At 35.6% G+C, this 17,163-nt stretch overlaps 1 protein-coding gene across 14 annotated transcripts in view; it reads right to left on the reverse strand.

The window, feature by feature from the left end:
* Positions 1-995: 995 nt before the first annotated feature.
* LOC129779206 (regulating synaptic membrane exocytosis protein 2) overlaps positions 996-17,163 on the reverse strand; it is a 143,339-nt gene continuing 127,171 nt past the window's right edge. For 10 of the 14 annotated variants that reach the window (XM_055786522.1, XM_055786520.1, XM_055786521.1 and 7 more), the window contains 4 exons: positions 14,587-14,773; positions 14,353-14,520; positions 14,089-14,291; positions 996-4,373 (listed from right to left, as the gene is read on the reverse strand). In XM_055786522.1, coding sequence (XP_055642497.1) covers positions 4,271-4,373; positions 14,089-14,291; positions 14,353-14,520; positions 14,587-14,773 — 661 coding nt within the window. In that variant the 3' untranslated portion in view covers positions 996-4,270. Of the gene's footprint in view, positions 4,374-13,391; positions 14,292-14,352; positions 14,521-14,586; positions 14,774-17,163 lie in introns of all 14 variants that reach the window. The other 4 variants (XR_008743589.1, XR_008743588.1, XR_008743590.1 and 1 more) reach the window with 2 other exon arrangements.

Below are 17,163 nucleotides of genomic sequence, written 5' to 3' on the forward strand. Positions count from 1 at the left end.
TGGCATCCTAACGGAAAGAGTTCTGCGCGTGTATGTGTCGATCCCTCGCCGTCCAGCTCGTCCAGCAACGATGTTGTCCAGTCGGTGTCCACACAAAGAATGATCGTTACTGCAGCGGAGCGGGGATTTTTAAGCTGACTGGCTGGCTCGAGAATTACGCATGTGTGATACTGCGACTAATGTTTCGTTCATTTTTTTTCTTTTTCCTTTCCAATCGTGCTTCATTCTATTTCGCTGCTGCTCTGGTTGCCCGTTTTGGTCGGTACGATTTGAGGAGCACAAAATGGACCAATCAAAAATGGGCACATAGGGCATTTGGACAATGCTTGATATTTAACAATTATTCAATTATTTATCTCAAGAAAAATGAATTGTTATTCGTTATGATAGATGCGTAGATATATTTCCTATCGATTGATGCAAAAACCTTCGCGATCTATTGAGAAATGCTCGAGTTATAAGCGTTCCAAATCTTGCATTTTTTCCTACTTGTTCAGTGCCTAGATTTCCATTTCACCCCCTATATCTTCCGGTTAGACGTAGTCCTACGTCAAAAATTAATTACGTACTATGGATGATGAATAACGAAATGTATGACCAGTACGATTAAAATGGATATTACTAACTCCTACTAACAATGTTTCATTCCATGATCACCGCTAGGGAACCACGTTATAGGCGACCCGTCTGGCCGCGAATACCTTACAAACATTCCTTCCCTACCCCTGGTGACTGTAACGACGTGGCCGGCGTCATTATTGACTTTTTAAAGTTCGAAACACCAAAACTTGCACAATCGGAATGATTTGCTACTCCCAAGCGTCAGTCAGTATGTTCTTGCGCTCCTTCAGTGCGACATGCGCTCCTTCAGTCACTACTGTTGGTCAATCGTCAAAGCGCTACGTTTTGGGATAATCCTTTTCACACAGAACCAATTCCATTTCCTCATCCGCTGGGTTATCTTTCGAAGTGAAAATAAAATACGTAAACTCGCCTTTTCAATTTCACAGTTTTATTGTCGTTTCTCGACATTTTCTTAGCCGAGAGGGGATACATTTTATATATATTTTCAGTATATTTATATATGGTTTAATAATAATAGAAGTTTTAATGTACAATATTCTCTTGAATCATGTGTTGTTTTGTTTTGTTTTTCTAACGCATTATAATCCTTCACCCTAATCTGACCTTGCTTCAGATGTCGCGTTTTGTTTGATCCTTCTTTTATCTGGATCACTTCATATATGTAGAAATTAATCTGTCAAATTAATACATCTCAGTTTCCGTACTCCTGCTCGCTTCTCTTCTTTGGTTTGCCATCTAAAAAGTCGCGAATTTACGATTATCTGTTGTGAAATAACTAAAAGTCATAATTTCTATATCAACAATTCATCCGCGGAGTGTCTGCGTACATTTCTTTGCATCGCCAACTTTTCATTTTGGTTAGTTTCTGACGATTTGTTTTTGCATCTTTCTTTCTTTTTTTACAGAAATAATCGCATGCTCGAAACAAAAACGTTCATTATTTCTGTTTCTTTTGGAAGAAGACATGCGATGTCTGATAGTCATTTGACGTAATCTAAAATGATGCTGCGTTCGCCAATACTTATACTCACAATTGAATGGAAGGATCCACGAACCGAAGAGTACTCAATAATATACACACCTTTCTATGTTACAGCGATCCTCACGTTCCCTTTTTACATCTTCAAGCAACACTGAAAACTTGTTACCAATTTCTATGATTGAAAACTCAATTAGCTACTTTCAATAGGCCATTTTTAGTCATTTTTATCAACATTTTATTCTCTTCCCGTCAGGTCATACTGTTTTCGTTCGATTCTATTCATCGTCGTGCGTTCTTCCTTGTTCGTTAATCTAATGAAATCTTCGATCAATACCAGAGCACTCATTTGTTGGAATGAAGTTTTTTTGTGTTGTTCTGTAAAATATTTATTTGGTAAAACCATTCTGTGAGCAAGAGAGGTGGACCAGAAAGCACCGGAAGTGTCGTAGCAGTTTGCGAGAATTTATGGACGGATCAAAGCCGCGCACGAGAGATTGCTCATTCGTTATTGGAAGCTGTAAGGTAAGAAGATTTTTTCTCGACAGTTTGGTCTCTTCACTTGAAAGTAAGTGGTGTTGTTAACCATTCGAAAAGCAAAAGCAGACACTTCGTTGTTCAAATATATACACGAGAAGCACAATAAAAACACTCAAACACATGTTTATAATGGATATAGACAAATCAAGAAAACTGTCGACTGTCGATATATCCGAAGGTAAATAATTTTTAAAATCATTTAAAATTATTTTTATTTAAAAAAATGATAAATCTGAAATCAGAATGTACCAGTTAACAGCCATTGTTGCTTAACATTTTGCTGAAGAAAAAAGACTCACTGGCATCTATAACGAAGTCCTACCCATAGTCTTCGATTGCATATAGTTACAGATTTTATGGTTCACTAGTAATTTTTTCGCATTTCTTATTTTTCTTCTCTCAGCCGCTTCGTACAGCGTGAGGTTTTTATCTTCTATAGTACCCACAATACAATGCTGGTATAAAAATATGTCCCTTTTCGTTCCGTATCGACCTATCTTTTTTTTTTCTTTGCTAGTAATAAAATTTAGTGTCAATTCCCAAGAAGCATTTATTATTTTATTATTTAAATTATACTTCTTTATAACTGTTTGTGTGTGTTCACTTATGTCAATTAATCGTTAAAGTTTTCTTATATTAAAGATATGGTTTTGGCTTGTTTGTTTCTTTTTTTTTTATTTTGAAGATAAATGTTATTTTAGGTTTCTCCCCTTCATGAAATGCTTGCTCTTTTCTCGAATTGATGAAATCCTATTGATAAAACGAATTATGTTTATACAACACGATACCTGACCGCTGCTCGTACTTAGTACTTAGTGATAAATCAGGTTTTTGGTTCATTTGCATGCTCATTCGAACCTATCGGATGCGGCTCATTTGCTGCCTAAAATGATACCACCATAAATTTAACAACAGTATAAACTGATTCTAATTGATACAGCCAGCCAACGTTCGGCTCATTCGAATTCAGGTAACACATTGTTATGGAAACTCAAATCAACAATCAACATTTCAACTCAGTAATTCAGATTTCTAGAAAAAAAAAACAATGTGTAGCAATGTAGAAATCAATATATAAATAAGGGAAATTCGAATTACGTATTTTTTAAACAAACATACTTTGTTGTCAGGCCATGAAAAAACAAAAATCCGCCACCAGCCCAACGTTGGCCACTGTTCAACTTCATAGAACTTAAACTTAGGTTGGCATAATTCTCTGCTCAATCTATCCCAGATTAAGCTGTAGAATGGCTTGTTGCTTGTTGTTGCTCTATTAGTTTTATGACTCCAAGTAATTTGATAGGATTCTAAGGCAAAAATTATGTTGATTTTGTCTCTCTTACTTCCTTCTTCGCTTCGAGAAAGTATGTATGTAGGTGTTTTACATTTGTTTTTTTTTTGTTTGTTTTGTTTTTTGTAATAGCTTTATTTATTATGTACATGTCTCCTTTCCCTCCTGTTAAGTTGTTGTAATAGGCTTACAAATTTGTTTTTGTTCAATGAGTCATGTTATTTTATCCATGAAAATTTCCTGTTCCATACCAGCTGTACATTATGTGGCGACCGCTGCTCCGTTTATAGTCTTATGAGAGTTATGAGAAGTAGGAAATAGAATTTACATGAAAATGCGTGTCAATCTGGCGAAAATTATCTTTAGAGTAAACGAACTTGATTCCATTAGTTTTGTTGAAACTTGAATAAAATGAGTAGGAATGATGTATCGTTAGTAGCGTATGCACTTTCAATGTCAAGATTGTTATTTCAATGAATTGGTTAATAATCATAATTAAATGTTCCTTGTTTCATAAATATAATGGAAGGCTTGATTATTTGTTCATTTTTTTACAAAGTTACAAAGTCAACTTTCTTTGCCATGCATTTTCTGATGCCGTAAATTCATGAATTATGTCGTTACTGCTTTAAATATTAATTTCATTAAATTCACAGATTTGAGTTTCATTTTTCTTAGATGTATCTCTTGCTCTTAATAAATAGGCGAATAATTCGGAAAATTGCTCTCGCTCTTCGTGCTTGTGTATGTATTTTTTTTCTATTTCTTTTTTTTCTTTTCTTTTGTTCGAGCTAAATTTATAATAATATTTCGTTTAGTCTAGTCTCCTATAATGGAACATGTAGCCGTTTCGATCGGTCGTTGGCTTCTTAGCTCTAGCTGATGTGGATTGTATGAAAAACAAGGGTACGGATTTTGTAAACCAGAGAGTAGGTACGCCGATGAAACTTATGCTGAGGTTTTTCAAGGTTATTCTTACTGCAATATAGAGCAGAAAAGTAAGCAGAAAAAAATTATTAGATTTTAGTGGCCCAGGTTGCAATATAGGAAAGGCATTATTTCTAAAGAGAATTGGAGTTGAAATCAAATTGTGTAACTGAAGTGCTTTAGCTGTGTTCACTCTAAACTAGAAACATATATACACAAATACATACACTGTAGTCACGCGTTCGGGGAACACTACTATATTTGAAGAATTTGGTTGAAGGATTGAGCGTATAACACAATTCACATTAAAATTTAAAAAAATCGAAATCAACTCATCCCTGTTCATGTCAAGTTCTGCGAAGTTTTATAGAAACTATGCTTTAAATATACTTTGTCCGATTTCTACATGACCAGCAGACTTTTAGACTTTTGACTGCCATCTATCATGTGAAATGAACATGATTTCAATTTATAACTAGATGCGTTTATATTCGTGACAACAATGTAACAATGTTTTCATATGTGTTTGTGCAAACTAGCGGTAAAACAAACGAATACTTTTTGCTGTGTCTATTTTGTATCAGAACACGTGTTTGCTTCATCGTTTTGAATTTTTTGGATAAAAAGTTAGCAAAATTCCGAAGGTAAAAGTACTAACGAAGTATGTAAAAATAACAAATTGAAACATTCCACAGTCGAAAAGTTAGAATGAAGAAAAGTGCTCATCAAATCAAATCGTCTTTCGTTTTTAACGTCTTTGAAAGATGGTTCGCCAAGTGTTGATCGAACGGACTATAAAAGTGAAAGCAGCTCCCACATCGAGAAACGATCGAGTTTCACTCAAACTCACTTAAATCGGATATGATGGAATATGATAGGCGGACATAATTTTTTTTTAGTTATTGGTGTGATTATGATCATCTTAAAAACATTCTACAAGTCAAGAGATATTTCACGTACTTTTTATCTTCAAAAAAAAATCAACTCAATAGTTAGGATAAATATTTGTGTGACTTACGAAAGGAAGATAAATACTTCTCCACTCGAAATATTTATGCCGGTTGAAGCATGTGCTTGGGCCGAATTTTTGCAGCTGGAAAGTTCAAGCTAACTTTTACATCCTTCAAAATATTAGCAAGAACTAAAATCGGTTCTGAAGAGATCAGTTCTACATTTTCTGCCCGAATGTTGTCAAAAACAATTACTTCACAGCAGAACAATGTTGTAATTCATACAAGCAATCAATCCAAACAGAGGACCAAGGACCAGGAAATATATTTGTTGGATTGACCTGGTTGTTCCCCGGGTTTGAGTCCTGTGAAAAACCATTAGTGGATCCTAGTTCGAAGGATTGTCACAGTATTCTACAGTAGATGAGATCAATGATTGCTATTCGTGAGGCATTGGAAATATTGAGAAATGTGCTCTATTAAATTTAGTAAAACTAAACCGGGTTAGTGCCCAACCGAATTTTTCAAGTAATTTACCGAAACGGTAAGGTAACTAATTGTTGAAATCTGAAAATTTGTCATTTTGATGCTTTTCCTTGAATAACAATAGTAAAATTGAACAGGACAACATAAAATAGTATATTCAAGTTTCAAAAGAAGAATGAAAACATTGAGTCCAAACTCTTATGAAAATACTTAGTTTTGACGTAGGAATCCGAGAGCGTTACGTTGATGCATGATGCAATAAGAATACTATCAGTCTTATTGTTGTTTACGCCCGTATCTGGCTCTCGTTCGAACGGCTCGATTTGAACATTTTCGAAAAAGACATTCTCGTTTTCGTTCGAATCCGAATCGAATCGCCTCCGTTCAAGCTCAGCTTTCATTTTGCTATCATGCTGAACAGAACTGCAAATATTTGGACTCGGAATGCATTCTCAGGATGTGTACCAAGCAAGCATAGAACAGAGCTTTCACTGACGGGTAGAAGCAAAGCAGAAGGACGTACTGCGTCGGTTTTTATACCGTTAGGTGGAGAGTGTTTGTGTATTTTGTGCAAATGGCTCGTATGAATTGTTGCTATTATGCCTTTTCAAAGGTAGATCATGATAGTGGTAGAACAAATACAAAGTTGCCTGTGGCTGTACTGCCCATGTTTGTATAGAAGACGTAAACGACAAAATTAACAAAATCGACTTTTTCGATGTTTCGCATTCTACACGATGTAATACGTTTGCTCAACATTTGAGCAATTTTGAAAAAACGTTTCCGAAAAATCACTGTTTGTCCGCATAACAGACGTAGTTCCATATAGCTTTCATACATCGTTCGAAAATCAACAATTGTCAGTATTATGTGCTATAAGCTAAATCTACATTTGAATCACATTCTTTGTAGAGTCCAAACATGTCTGTCACGATAGTGTCTTATTACTTAGTGTTTCCTAATAGATGAATATAAGAAACCATTGAAACGCTGCTCATATAATTACTATTTATGTACACGATGAACAAAAAGAAACAATTGTGTTTTTTTAATGTTGTAATTACCTAAACTTCTGCTTTTGGATCTTCAAGTAGATAATAAAACAATCAGATCAGTAGTAAAATTAAAATAATATTGGTTCTTAGGATTATAACTCCTCGGATTCAACATGGAATTATTCCACACACTCAGCATTTATTCATACTGTTGGAGTAAATCACTCCACCATCTTTATGCGATTGATCGTGATATTGATAAATCACGTTGCTAAAATTACCAAAATTGCAGATTGCCTTTACAAATTCAAATAATTGAAAAAATGCGAACCTGCTGTTCTTATCATAGACTCGCAACAAATCCAGAGCACCTTTTCCAGACATTTTACTAAATTTCTTCCAAACCTTTTCGATTTTATCCAATAACAACTGCAACTTCCGACGGAGACGTTTTGACTATTATCGGAATTGTAAATACTAACGCTACAAACAGAGCAACCTGGTGATTACGTCTAGTTATGCGGACAAATGTTCATTGAAACGATTGATAACATAAAACACAAAAGGAGCAGAATAAGTGACCTTCCTCAGAGGAGATGCAATACTTATACGCTAGCGACAGCTAATTTACTATGTAAGGGTTGAGTTTACTTCGCAAATATCCTCTTTTCGCTATCCCCCTTCGTTGTTTCTACTCTAGCGGCTACATAAATTGTCCGTTATTGTCAGCTCTGTTCGGGAAAACACACAAATGGACAAAACAAATGTATGGGGCGGATTGGAATGATTTCAGTTTTCATCAATTTAAACCATATACAGATGGGATTGTATTGGGATTGTAATGTATAGTTTATCAAACAAATCTTAGAAAATTTTCGATTCGATTGTTATGCAAATCGTTAAAATCGTTAAAATAGTTATTAACGTTAACTTTATTTCATAAAAACGTGACCTGTTTTCCGATTTGGAACCCTTAATGTAAGACGTAGTCCTACGTCAAAAACTACACTAAACTCTCGGCCTTAAGAAAGGCCATTTTTTGATAATATTTTTCCGATCAATCGTCCAATTTTTGTGAACTGGTGAATTGTTTTCGTGTTAAAAGCGGTGAGAACTATGTTGAGAAAAACTGAAAGTGAAAAGTGCGAAAGGTGCTGCATAGCATACATTGTGAGTTATTTCTTTGGAAAATGGAGCTGTAATGTTGCTCAAAGATGCTGAAAAACTACCTGCCTTCAATAAGTTCAGTGTTTCATTGTAGCTCCAGATAGAAAGCAATGAACAGTACGTGTCAATGCTGAGAGGTAATTTTACAATTAGCTCGAATTAGCTCCTTATTGCTATTCGAATCAATAGATAATAAGATCTGGCGTAACTTAATAGTGCCAATTAAAACAGCATCTGATACTGAGCTCTTATGAAAATAGATAACTGTGCTTGTTTTTTGAAATACAGTATACATTAGTATGTTAGTATATTAGTATATATTAGGGTGGCGCATAAGACACGCAACCGATTTGCACAAAAAAAAAATCATATAAAAAAAATGTTTCACGATACAAAATCTTTATTCTGCGGTCCCTTTTCGCGTGATTCCTCGTTTGTGCGACTCTTTATTTGCGATTTTATTATGACATCGGATCTTGAATCACACAAACTAATCGCACAAATAATAATATCGCTCCTAAACTGTCACACAAATGAGAATTCGCACAAAAACAGGTTTTCCTGTACAAAGTCGACAACTGAACCGCTTAGGAACCATCACACTCGATAGTCGCAGCGCGATCGTTATTTTTTTCCTTCAGAGAGCGTTGCGTGACTTATGCGCCACCCTGTACATTGTGTCCCAGAATAGGATTTATAATTTTTCGTTAGGGTCTGAAAAAAGGTTGTCAGTTCAGTGTGCATCCTTTTGACAGTTTATTGCTGGAGTTATTCCACGGATCCGTCTATTTACGTTTCCACAGCAAGCACCCAAGCCGTGTTGAAGTCTATCCTATCCTTCCTTCCTGCGCTTAAGTCAAACCGCTCTCCCGTTGGAAGTGCAGCTTGTCTTGTGATTAAACGTTACTACGAAACTCTGAGCATCGTACGGAAGGAGAAATGCGGTCAGAATGGATGTTCTACTAGCGATCATAATCATAAGCACGTCGTGAAAGCGTTTAAGCGGAATCCCAAAGCTTCAGTCAGGGCCAAAACATTGAATCTGTCCAAGTCTTTCGTTCGGAGAGCAAGGACCGCGAGGAACTGCATACGTACAAAGTGCAGAAGGCTCCCAATCCTGACGAACGGGAAAATATGGTGGGAAAGTCACGAGTCTGGAAACTGTACACCCAGGTGATGACGAAGCCTCATCATGGATGATGAGACTTACGTCAAGGCGGAATTTCAGCAGCTCCCGGGGCTACTGTACTTCCCAGTCGCTCAGCACAAATTTGATGTTCATGAGGAAGCATCACGAAGGCCCTATGATCTTCTGGTCGGATCTAGCTTCGTGCCACTATTCAAAGGATGTCCTGAAGTGGTCGACAATTATTCTCTAGACAAAAACTGTTTTCGACAAAGTTGTTACACATAAAAGAGCGCTCATTTTTATGTAATCAAGAATAGCGTGACCAAAATTGTCGCTGAAATAAAAACTATAATTTTTTTATCTTTATAGATAGAGGTAAATATAGTTCGACAATACTGTAGTCCCAGTTATTTGAGACATCTTTGTAGAACAAAGTTTTTTTTCTATCTCTTGAAATAACCGATACAGCGCCTTTTTTCTAAGTTGCGTTTTTTGCTCTAACTTTTATATCTCAAATTCTACATACAAACTGTATTCGAAAGACTTTTAGAACATACTAATACAAACATTTTTCGGTGCAGAACTTGTCAATATCTCAACTTCACTCAAAGTGGTTGATATTTCTTCCAAAAAAAATACGCTCTCTTCAATTGATTGCCATTCTTTCTGGGGCAAACATAAAAAAAGTTTGTTGACGGAATTTAAAAGAACAAATTTCTCTCTATATAATATGTGATTTTCAAAGATATGTAATTTTTGTATTTGAGTAAATTAAAATTGAAATCATGAGTTTTTGGGTGAAAACCCATCAATAACTTTGAGCAGGATTAAGATATTGGGCCTGATTCTCGAATACACTTCGAATACACTTCACAGTGGAAACGGAGGGCCTGATTCTCGAATACACTTCACGGTGGAAACGAAATAAACGGCACGCCATTGTACTACGTTTTACGAGTTAATGAAGTGTCGAAGATAATGATGAGTTTTCAGGCAGAATGAGTATTTTTCAAATAAAAAATAATTAATGAAAATTAACTTCTTCGTATCAAACTGGTATTCAATGTGAGTGGAAAACTTTGTTTTCTTCATGTGGTATAATAATCTCATACAAAAATTTCATCTGAAGATAATTTGATATTATAATGATAAGTTTAGTGGGAAACTAATGACGTATCCAGATGTCGACACCGTACCGTTGTCATCGCGAATACGTTTCATTCCGTTTCCACCGTGAAGTGTATTCGTAGTGTATTCGAGAATCAGGCCCGGAATGAAACGTATCCGCGATGACAACGGTACGGTGTCGACATCTGGATACGAGATTAGTTTCCCACTAAACATATCATTATAATATCAAATTATCTTCAGATGAAATTTTTGTATGAGATTATTATATCACATGAAGAAAACAAAGTTTTCCACTCACATTGAATACCAGTTTGATACGAAGAAGTTAATTTTCATTGATGATTTTTTATTTGAAAAGTGCTCATTCTGCCCGAAAACTCATTATTACCTTTGACACTTCACTAACTCGTAAAACGTAGTTCAATGGCGTGTCGTTTATTTCGTTTCCACCGTGAAGTGTAATCGAGAATCAGGCCCAAAATGTTGGTATTGATAAGTTCTAAAAGTCATACGAAGACAAATTTGATGTAGAATTTTAAATATAAAAGTTAGAGTAAAAAACCGGTTTTGTTCATGGTTACCCTAATACAACTTTGTGAGAGATACTTATTCTTTAGACAAAAACTGTCTTCGACAAAATTGTTACAAATGATAGAGCGCTCATTTGTATGTTATCAAAAATAGGGTGACCAAAATTGTCGATGAAATAAACAATCTAACTTTCTTATCTTTATAGATAGAGATAAACATAGTAACATAGCATAGCATAGCAACATAGACAATGCCCCAATTATTTTAAACAACTTTTTAGAGCAAAGCTTTTTTTATCTTTTAATATAATCGATTTAGTGTTTTTCTCCTAGGTTGCATTAGGGTGACCATGAAAAAAACTGTTTTTTTGCCCTAACTTGTATATTTCAAATTCTACATACAAACTGTCTTCGTACGACTTTTAGAGCTTATCAAGACCAACAATTTTTCAATGCAGAACTTGTCAATATCTCAATCCTACTAAAAGTTATTGATGGTTTTTTATCCAAAAATTCATGATTTGAATTTCAATTTACTCAAACACGAAAAATAACATAGGTTTGAAAGCCGCACATCATGTAGATTGAACTATGCTTTTTCAAATAAAGCCAATAAACTTTGTTTATGTTTGCCCCAGAGAGAATGACAAACAATTGAAGAGAGCGTATTTTTTGGGAAGAAATATCAATACCTTCGAGTGAAGTTGAGATATTGACAAGTTTTGCATCGCAAAATGTTTATATTAGTAAGCTCTAAAATTTTTTCGAAGACGGTTTGTATGTAGCATTTGAGATATAAAAGCTAGAGGAAAAAAACAGTTTTTTTTCATGGTGACCCTAACGCAATATTGAAAAATGGCGCTATATCAGTTAGTTCAAGAGATAGAAAAAAAAACTTTGTTCTACAAAGATGTCTCAAATAACTGGAACTACAATATTATCGAACTATGTTTACCTCTATCTATAAAAGTTAGATTTTTTATTTCATGGACAATTTTGGTCACCCTATTTTTGATAACATAAAAATGAGCGCTTATATGTAACAACTTTGTCTAATACAGTTCTTGTCTAGAGAATAACTGTCGTGCTCTAAATGCTAATTTTCACTTAAATACATCTCCTGGACCATTGTAGAACATTGTGTATTGTAGAACCGTATCGGGTACCTCTCTATAATTCTAACTGGGTGGCAGACAGGACCAGGGTGGTAGCAATACAAGTCATGGGTAGCATACAAAAAGTGGTATTTCAATGTATGGGCAGTAGGATCTAGACGAACCAACGCAAGAGGGCTGAACTGTTGAACTGTTGAACTATGGTACCATCAGAACACATTCGCGATCATCGGGCGTTTCGGCATAGCATCGGCCATCGGAAATCTGTGATCACCAAAGTATGACTATTCATAAAGACGTATGTGCTGTGTCAATCATGAACACCATGAAATGAACATTCAATTAACCGTCGAACTAAAAATGTCATGTAATTTTCCACCGTGAAATTAACTTCACGGTATATTGAAATGAATGTGTTGAACGGTAAGAGCATCAAGAGTGGAACACGGCGCCCAACGTAAAATGGACGCATATTTACCAATTCTGCCGACATAGGTGAACAGAAAGCTCGGCGATGTCAGTTTTGTACTGACCCAGTTCCTTTTTATTCATGACATCCTCAGACAGTACCTTCATCGTTTCGGTCGTGTGGTAGAAACCCCTAGAGCATGTGGTATTCAAATGCCCATGTTCCGAAGCAGTTCGAACAGATATGAGAGAACCCTGCGCGTTGGAATCAGAATGTGTCGAATTGAACGCCATTGGTTAAACGGAATGGTTAAACAAATATTGTTAGAACTGCTACAGAAGTGGAGGAATGATCTGCGAACTACTGATGTAAACTCAAACTGCGAGAAGAAGAAGTGCGTGAGGATAGCCACCTCGGGAAGTAGTTGCTCCATAGTGATGGACAAAAAACAACAACAACATTACAGGCCAGGCGTATAAACAGTTTTTTCCTTACAAAAAATACTTTAGGAACTTCAGGTACAATCCTTCGTTATGTATGTTGGATGTTATACATTGCTCAAATTATTCTGAAAAACTCTGATTAAATGACTTTTTGTATTGTACTGAAATTTTTTGATCCACATTCCCATTCAAATTAAAGTAATTCGTAGATCTACGGATATTTGTGACATATCTGAATGAAAAAAAAAGTACTATTTTCGAAAATTCTCACTTGCAATTCTAGATTGAATGAAAACTGAATGAAATTTCCGATATAACTTCTCAAAATTTGCATTGTTCTATGCTACAAATTAGAGGCGACATGGCAAAAACTTTTAGCTTCCATTTCAACAATCAATTTTGAATATTAGCCGCCGGGTCAGAACTGCAATTTTCATCTCTTTAAAGATACCGGAATCCGCGAGACTACAGAAGTATGTGACTAGTTATTTCGCAAGCAATAATGTTTTGTATGATTGATGCTTTAAAAAAAGAAAGGTTCATGTGAGAAAAAACAAAAACAAAATACTCGCATAAAGGTCGAAATTATATCCCAAAACATGAAGTGAATGGTCATGCAAAACATTGCTACGATAATATTGATGACTGTCTTACTGCGAATAATGTAAATTAATGACTTTCAGATATAGAAACATGCGTAAAGTTGTAACATACCTATGATTAACTAAAACACTTTTAGTTTCTCATAATCACATTGCATTGCACTAGCTTTTTTTCTAGATCGATACTGTTCATTTATCAGGTAATAATTTTGTGTGGTAATTCGTGTGAGAAGACACTATCGTAAAAGTGCTTTCAACATTGCTTCTAATAAGGAGGAAAACTTATGAGCAACTAATAACCTAGGGACTGGTGGAAGCGATATTAGATTTTTTTTTTCAATCATCAATTGGGAGTTCTCGAATCAAAAATGTGGAACTGAAATGCTACAAACTCAAAAAAACAAGAATAATCGTACTTAAAGGATTCAATATCTTCAATCCATGACTATCTTTATCTACAGCAAACATTCGAATGGTATAGTCCGCCTTCAAAAAAAAACCTGTAAAGACCGGCAAGCTCTAACATGTTCGAAACTATGGCATCAAACTCAACTAGCTAATTTTATCAAATTGTCAATCACAATAATTTTACACAGCTAGAGAGAAAAAGTTCGACGAAACGTTGCTGTACATGTGCCATAAATGATTCAAATGTTGGTCAGTTTTTTAAGGGCCGGCTACAGCTAATGAAGGAACTGAAATTTCGAGAATGAAACCACACATTCATAGCACGAAATCAAGTAAGTACGATTACAAACAGAGAAAACTGAAGGGGGGAAACTAAACATAGTGATGATAATGAGTTTTACAGCTTGAGTGAATCGAGTGATGCAATGGAGGATCGCCTAGATAGACCCAAACTAGGTGGTCCACTGACCAGTGATGTGGTTCCGAATAGTTTGTACCATCCGATGACTATATGTGATAGGTTTAGGTTATCCAGCATTATTTGAGCTACCCCCATGAACACTTTTTTGCCCTCCATTCGTCCATAGTCACCCCATACCGTCACCTTGAAATAGAGATGGAAATTTATTACTATTTGTTGAGTACACATACACATTGAAGTTTACTTGTAGTATGCAACCAGAAAATGGCTCTCTAAACACTAATTGTTGTTGATATAATGGATCTAACGTTTTCCTAGCAGTCGTTGTTTTAGCTTTTTCTATACATTTTTTACCGGAAACTAAATACACTTTAACGTAAGGCGCTGGAAGTACTTTTGAGCCAGGACGTGCCTAAAAATGAATCAAAGAAGATGAGTATACATTCCGACTGTCACTCGTACGACATATTAGCCTCACCTGCAATCCTCTCGCTCTTATCACCTCAACTTCTAAGGAACCCTTCTGATAGCACATAGACAGTTGAATATCACCTAAGGCAGGAGCACCCAGTACCTGGCGTCCGACGAGCTGTCCTGGTCCCAGACCCTCGATGAAGTCTGACAGAGGCCCGGTATCACCGGCCATTCGCAGCGACGGGGACCATCTTGAGAAGAGAGTAAATATGTTCTATTAGTTTGACACCTATCTATGATTAGGGGGCAATGTGTATTGCTAGGAAAGAAGCAGATCATTGAAAGTGATAAAAGCATACAGCAAACATCATGCAAACACTAGCGATGTAATGAATTGTGTGATTAGATATTGTACATTGTAGACGATTGTAAAATAAGTTCATTAAAGATGCTCTGGAATTTTAAAAAGATTTGATAGTTTGAAAATGAAGAATTATATAAATATTTTTATTTTCATTTCTGATGAGCTCCGGAAGCGACAATCGAAGGAAAAAGCAAATATTCAATGTTTTGTTATACTATTTCATAATTTTTTACTCTATTGTAGTACTACATGTATAGTTTGGTATAGAAATTGGTTTATACGGTAAACATTTGATTTTATGCATAAGTTGCAGAAACCTGTGTTTATTAAATGTTGAAAACAAGTATTATTTAACTAAAGAAAAACCAGCACTGCTTCTATGTAAGAAGTTTATTACCTTATACATAAGCGTACAAATATTGAAAAAACATGTTTAAAAGTTCATTTTCACAAACTCAACTTCTTGGATAGCAGTTGCGTTCCCAGTGAAAATTTGGCCTTCTCAACGTAGGTATTACTAACGTCATTTTTATTAATAGTACTTAGTTGAGATTTATATGCCGAATAACACGCCTTGAATGTATTCTGGAGTGGCAAGCTCTAGTATACGCGTGACCACAGTGCAAGTCGGAAGAAATTTCTTTGACGAAATATCCTCCGGTCAGAACGGGAATTGAACCCGAACCCCCGGCATGATAATGTGAGACGCTAACCACTCGGCCACGGGAGCACTTTTCACAAACAGTACCGAAACTTAATTGACAGACTGTTTAAATTAACTTGTACCACTATGATCAGAAGATAACGGAAATTTTCATCTGAACTTTGCGCGCCGATCGGTTTAGATTGTCTGTGTGTCACGTTAACTAAAGTTGGTGACGTTCATGCCGAGTTTCAAATTAACTCATTACTAGATCATTAGTCCTCAATTAATCGCGTGGTCGCGATTTTTCACTACATCTTGATGCGTTTTTTTACTTACATGTTTTCATTAAATTCTACAGCAAAAATGAGACGGAATTTCTCTGCATATTTAAAGTTTCATACCGTTGTAGAAATAATCATATTCAGTTGGTGTCACATATCAACAGCTACCTGAGTTGAAAAATACATCTTTAACTGATGTTCAGTCGAGATCCGATGAAAAACAGAATTCTCGTAAAGTTCGTTGAAAAAATGAATACGAAAAGTTTATGGAAAGGAGCGTTTATCCCATAGTGAATCTTACGAAAGCTACCAGGGATTTTTTTTGTGTTCTTCCCAAATCAATAAAAACCAGGGATGAAAACGATTCGTCTCAATTCCAACGATTCAGACATCCTCGACAAGACTTTAAGTTAGCTATACAAAAGGTTTACTTAACTTCTGACCTTCAAGACCAACTCAAAATTTCGTGAAATATACCATTGGACAGGGATTCTGCTCGTCATAGAGCTATTAAAAACACAATTCAAATCTGAATTATTCAATCCCATTCTTCCGATGAAGCACAGTTTTCAAGTGAACACTTTTGGGGCGAGACGAAAGAAAATCGACATAATTAGTTCATTTTCTCTATGTGCATGTTTTTGTCGTAGAAAATACGAGAATAAATTGATAAGTCGTGCAAACATGCTTGTAGAAGACAAACAAAAACAATAACAAGATTGGGTTTAAGAACAAATTGAAGTAGAAATCTTAAGCTCCATCTCATCTCAATTTTCGACATAGTCCCCGTTAAGCATTACACATTTCTCCCAACGTGTTACAAGATTTTTCATACAGTCACTAAAAAATTCTTCTGAACACAGGACGCGATAGCTGCCTTCGCCTCGTTGTCCGAGCTGTAATGATTACCCTTAAGGTCTTTGTTGAGTAGAGGAAAAAAATAAAAATCGCAAGGAACATGGTCGGGAGAATACGGAGCAGCCAGACGACATTGGAATATATTCCATCTTATCATCTTTAGAAAGGTTAATGACCTTCAAAGGATAAATTACGATACCTATTGTTCCAACAGTATTCATTCGACAATATGAAGACTGAATACCTGAAATTAACCAGATTCAACCATGCAAATCTGCGGTCGAAGCAGTATGTACACTTGAGAGATGCAACAAGTTTGAAGGGATATAAAAAAACATTAGTCGTTCGATAAATCTACTGCCACATATGTCGGAAGTTCACGATATATGAATAACATACGTCCATACTAATTCATTACATTTATTTGCAACGAAGAACGTAACCACACAGAATTGAATTAATCAAATGAAATTCAATCGAATTCGAAAGGTG

This window comes from Toxorhynchites rutilus, chromosome 3 (assembly GCF_029784135.1).
Source record: "Toxorhynchites rutilus septentrionalis strain SRP chromosome 3, ASM2978413v1, whole genome shotgun sequence".
Taxonomy (NCBI): domain Eukaryota; kingdom Metazoa; phylum Arthropoda; class Insecta; order Diptera; family Culicidae; genus Toxorhynchites; species Toxorhynchites rutilus.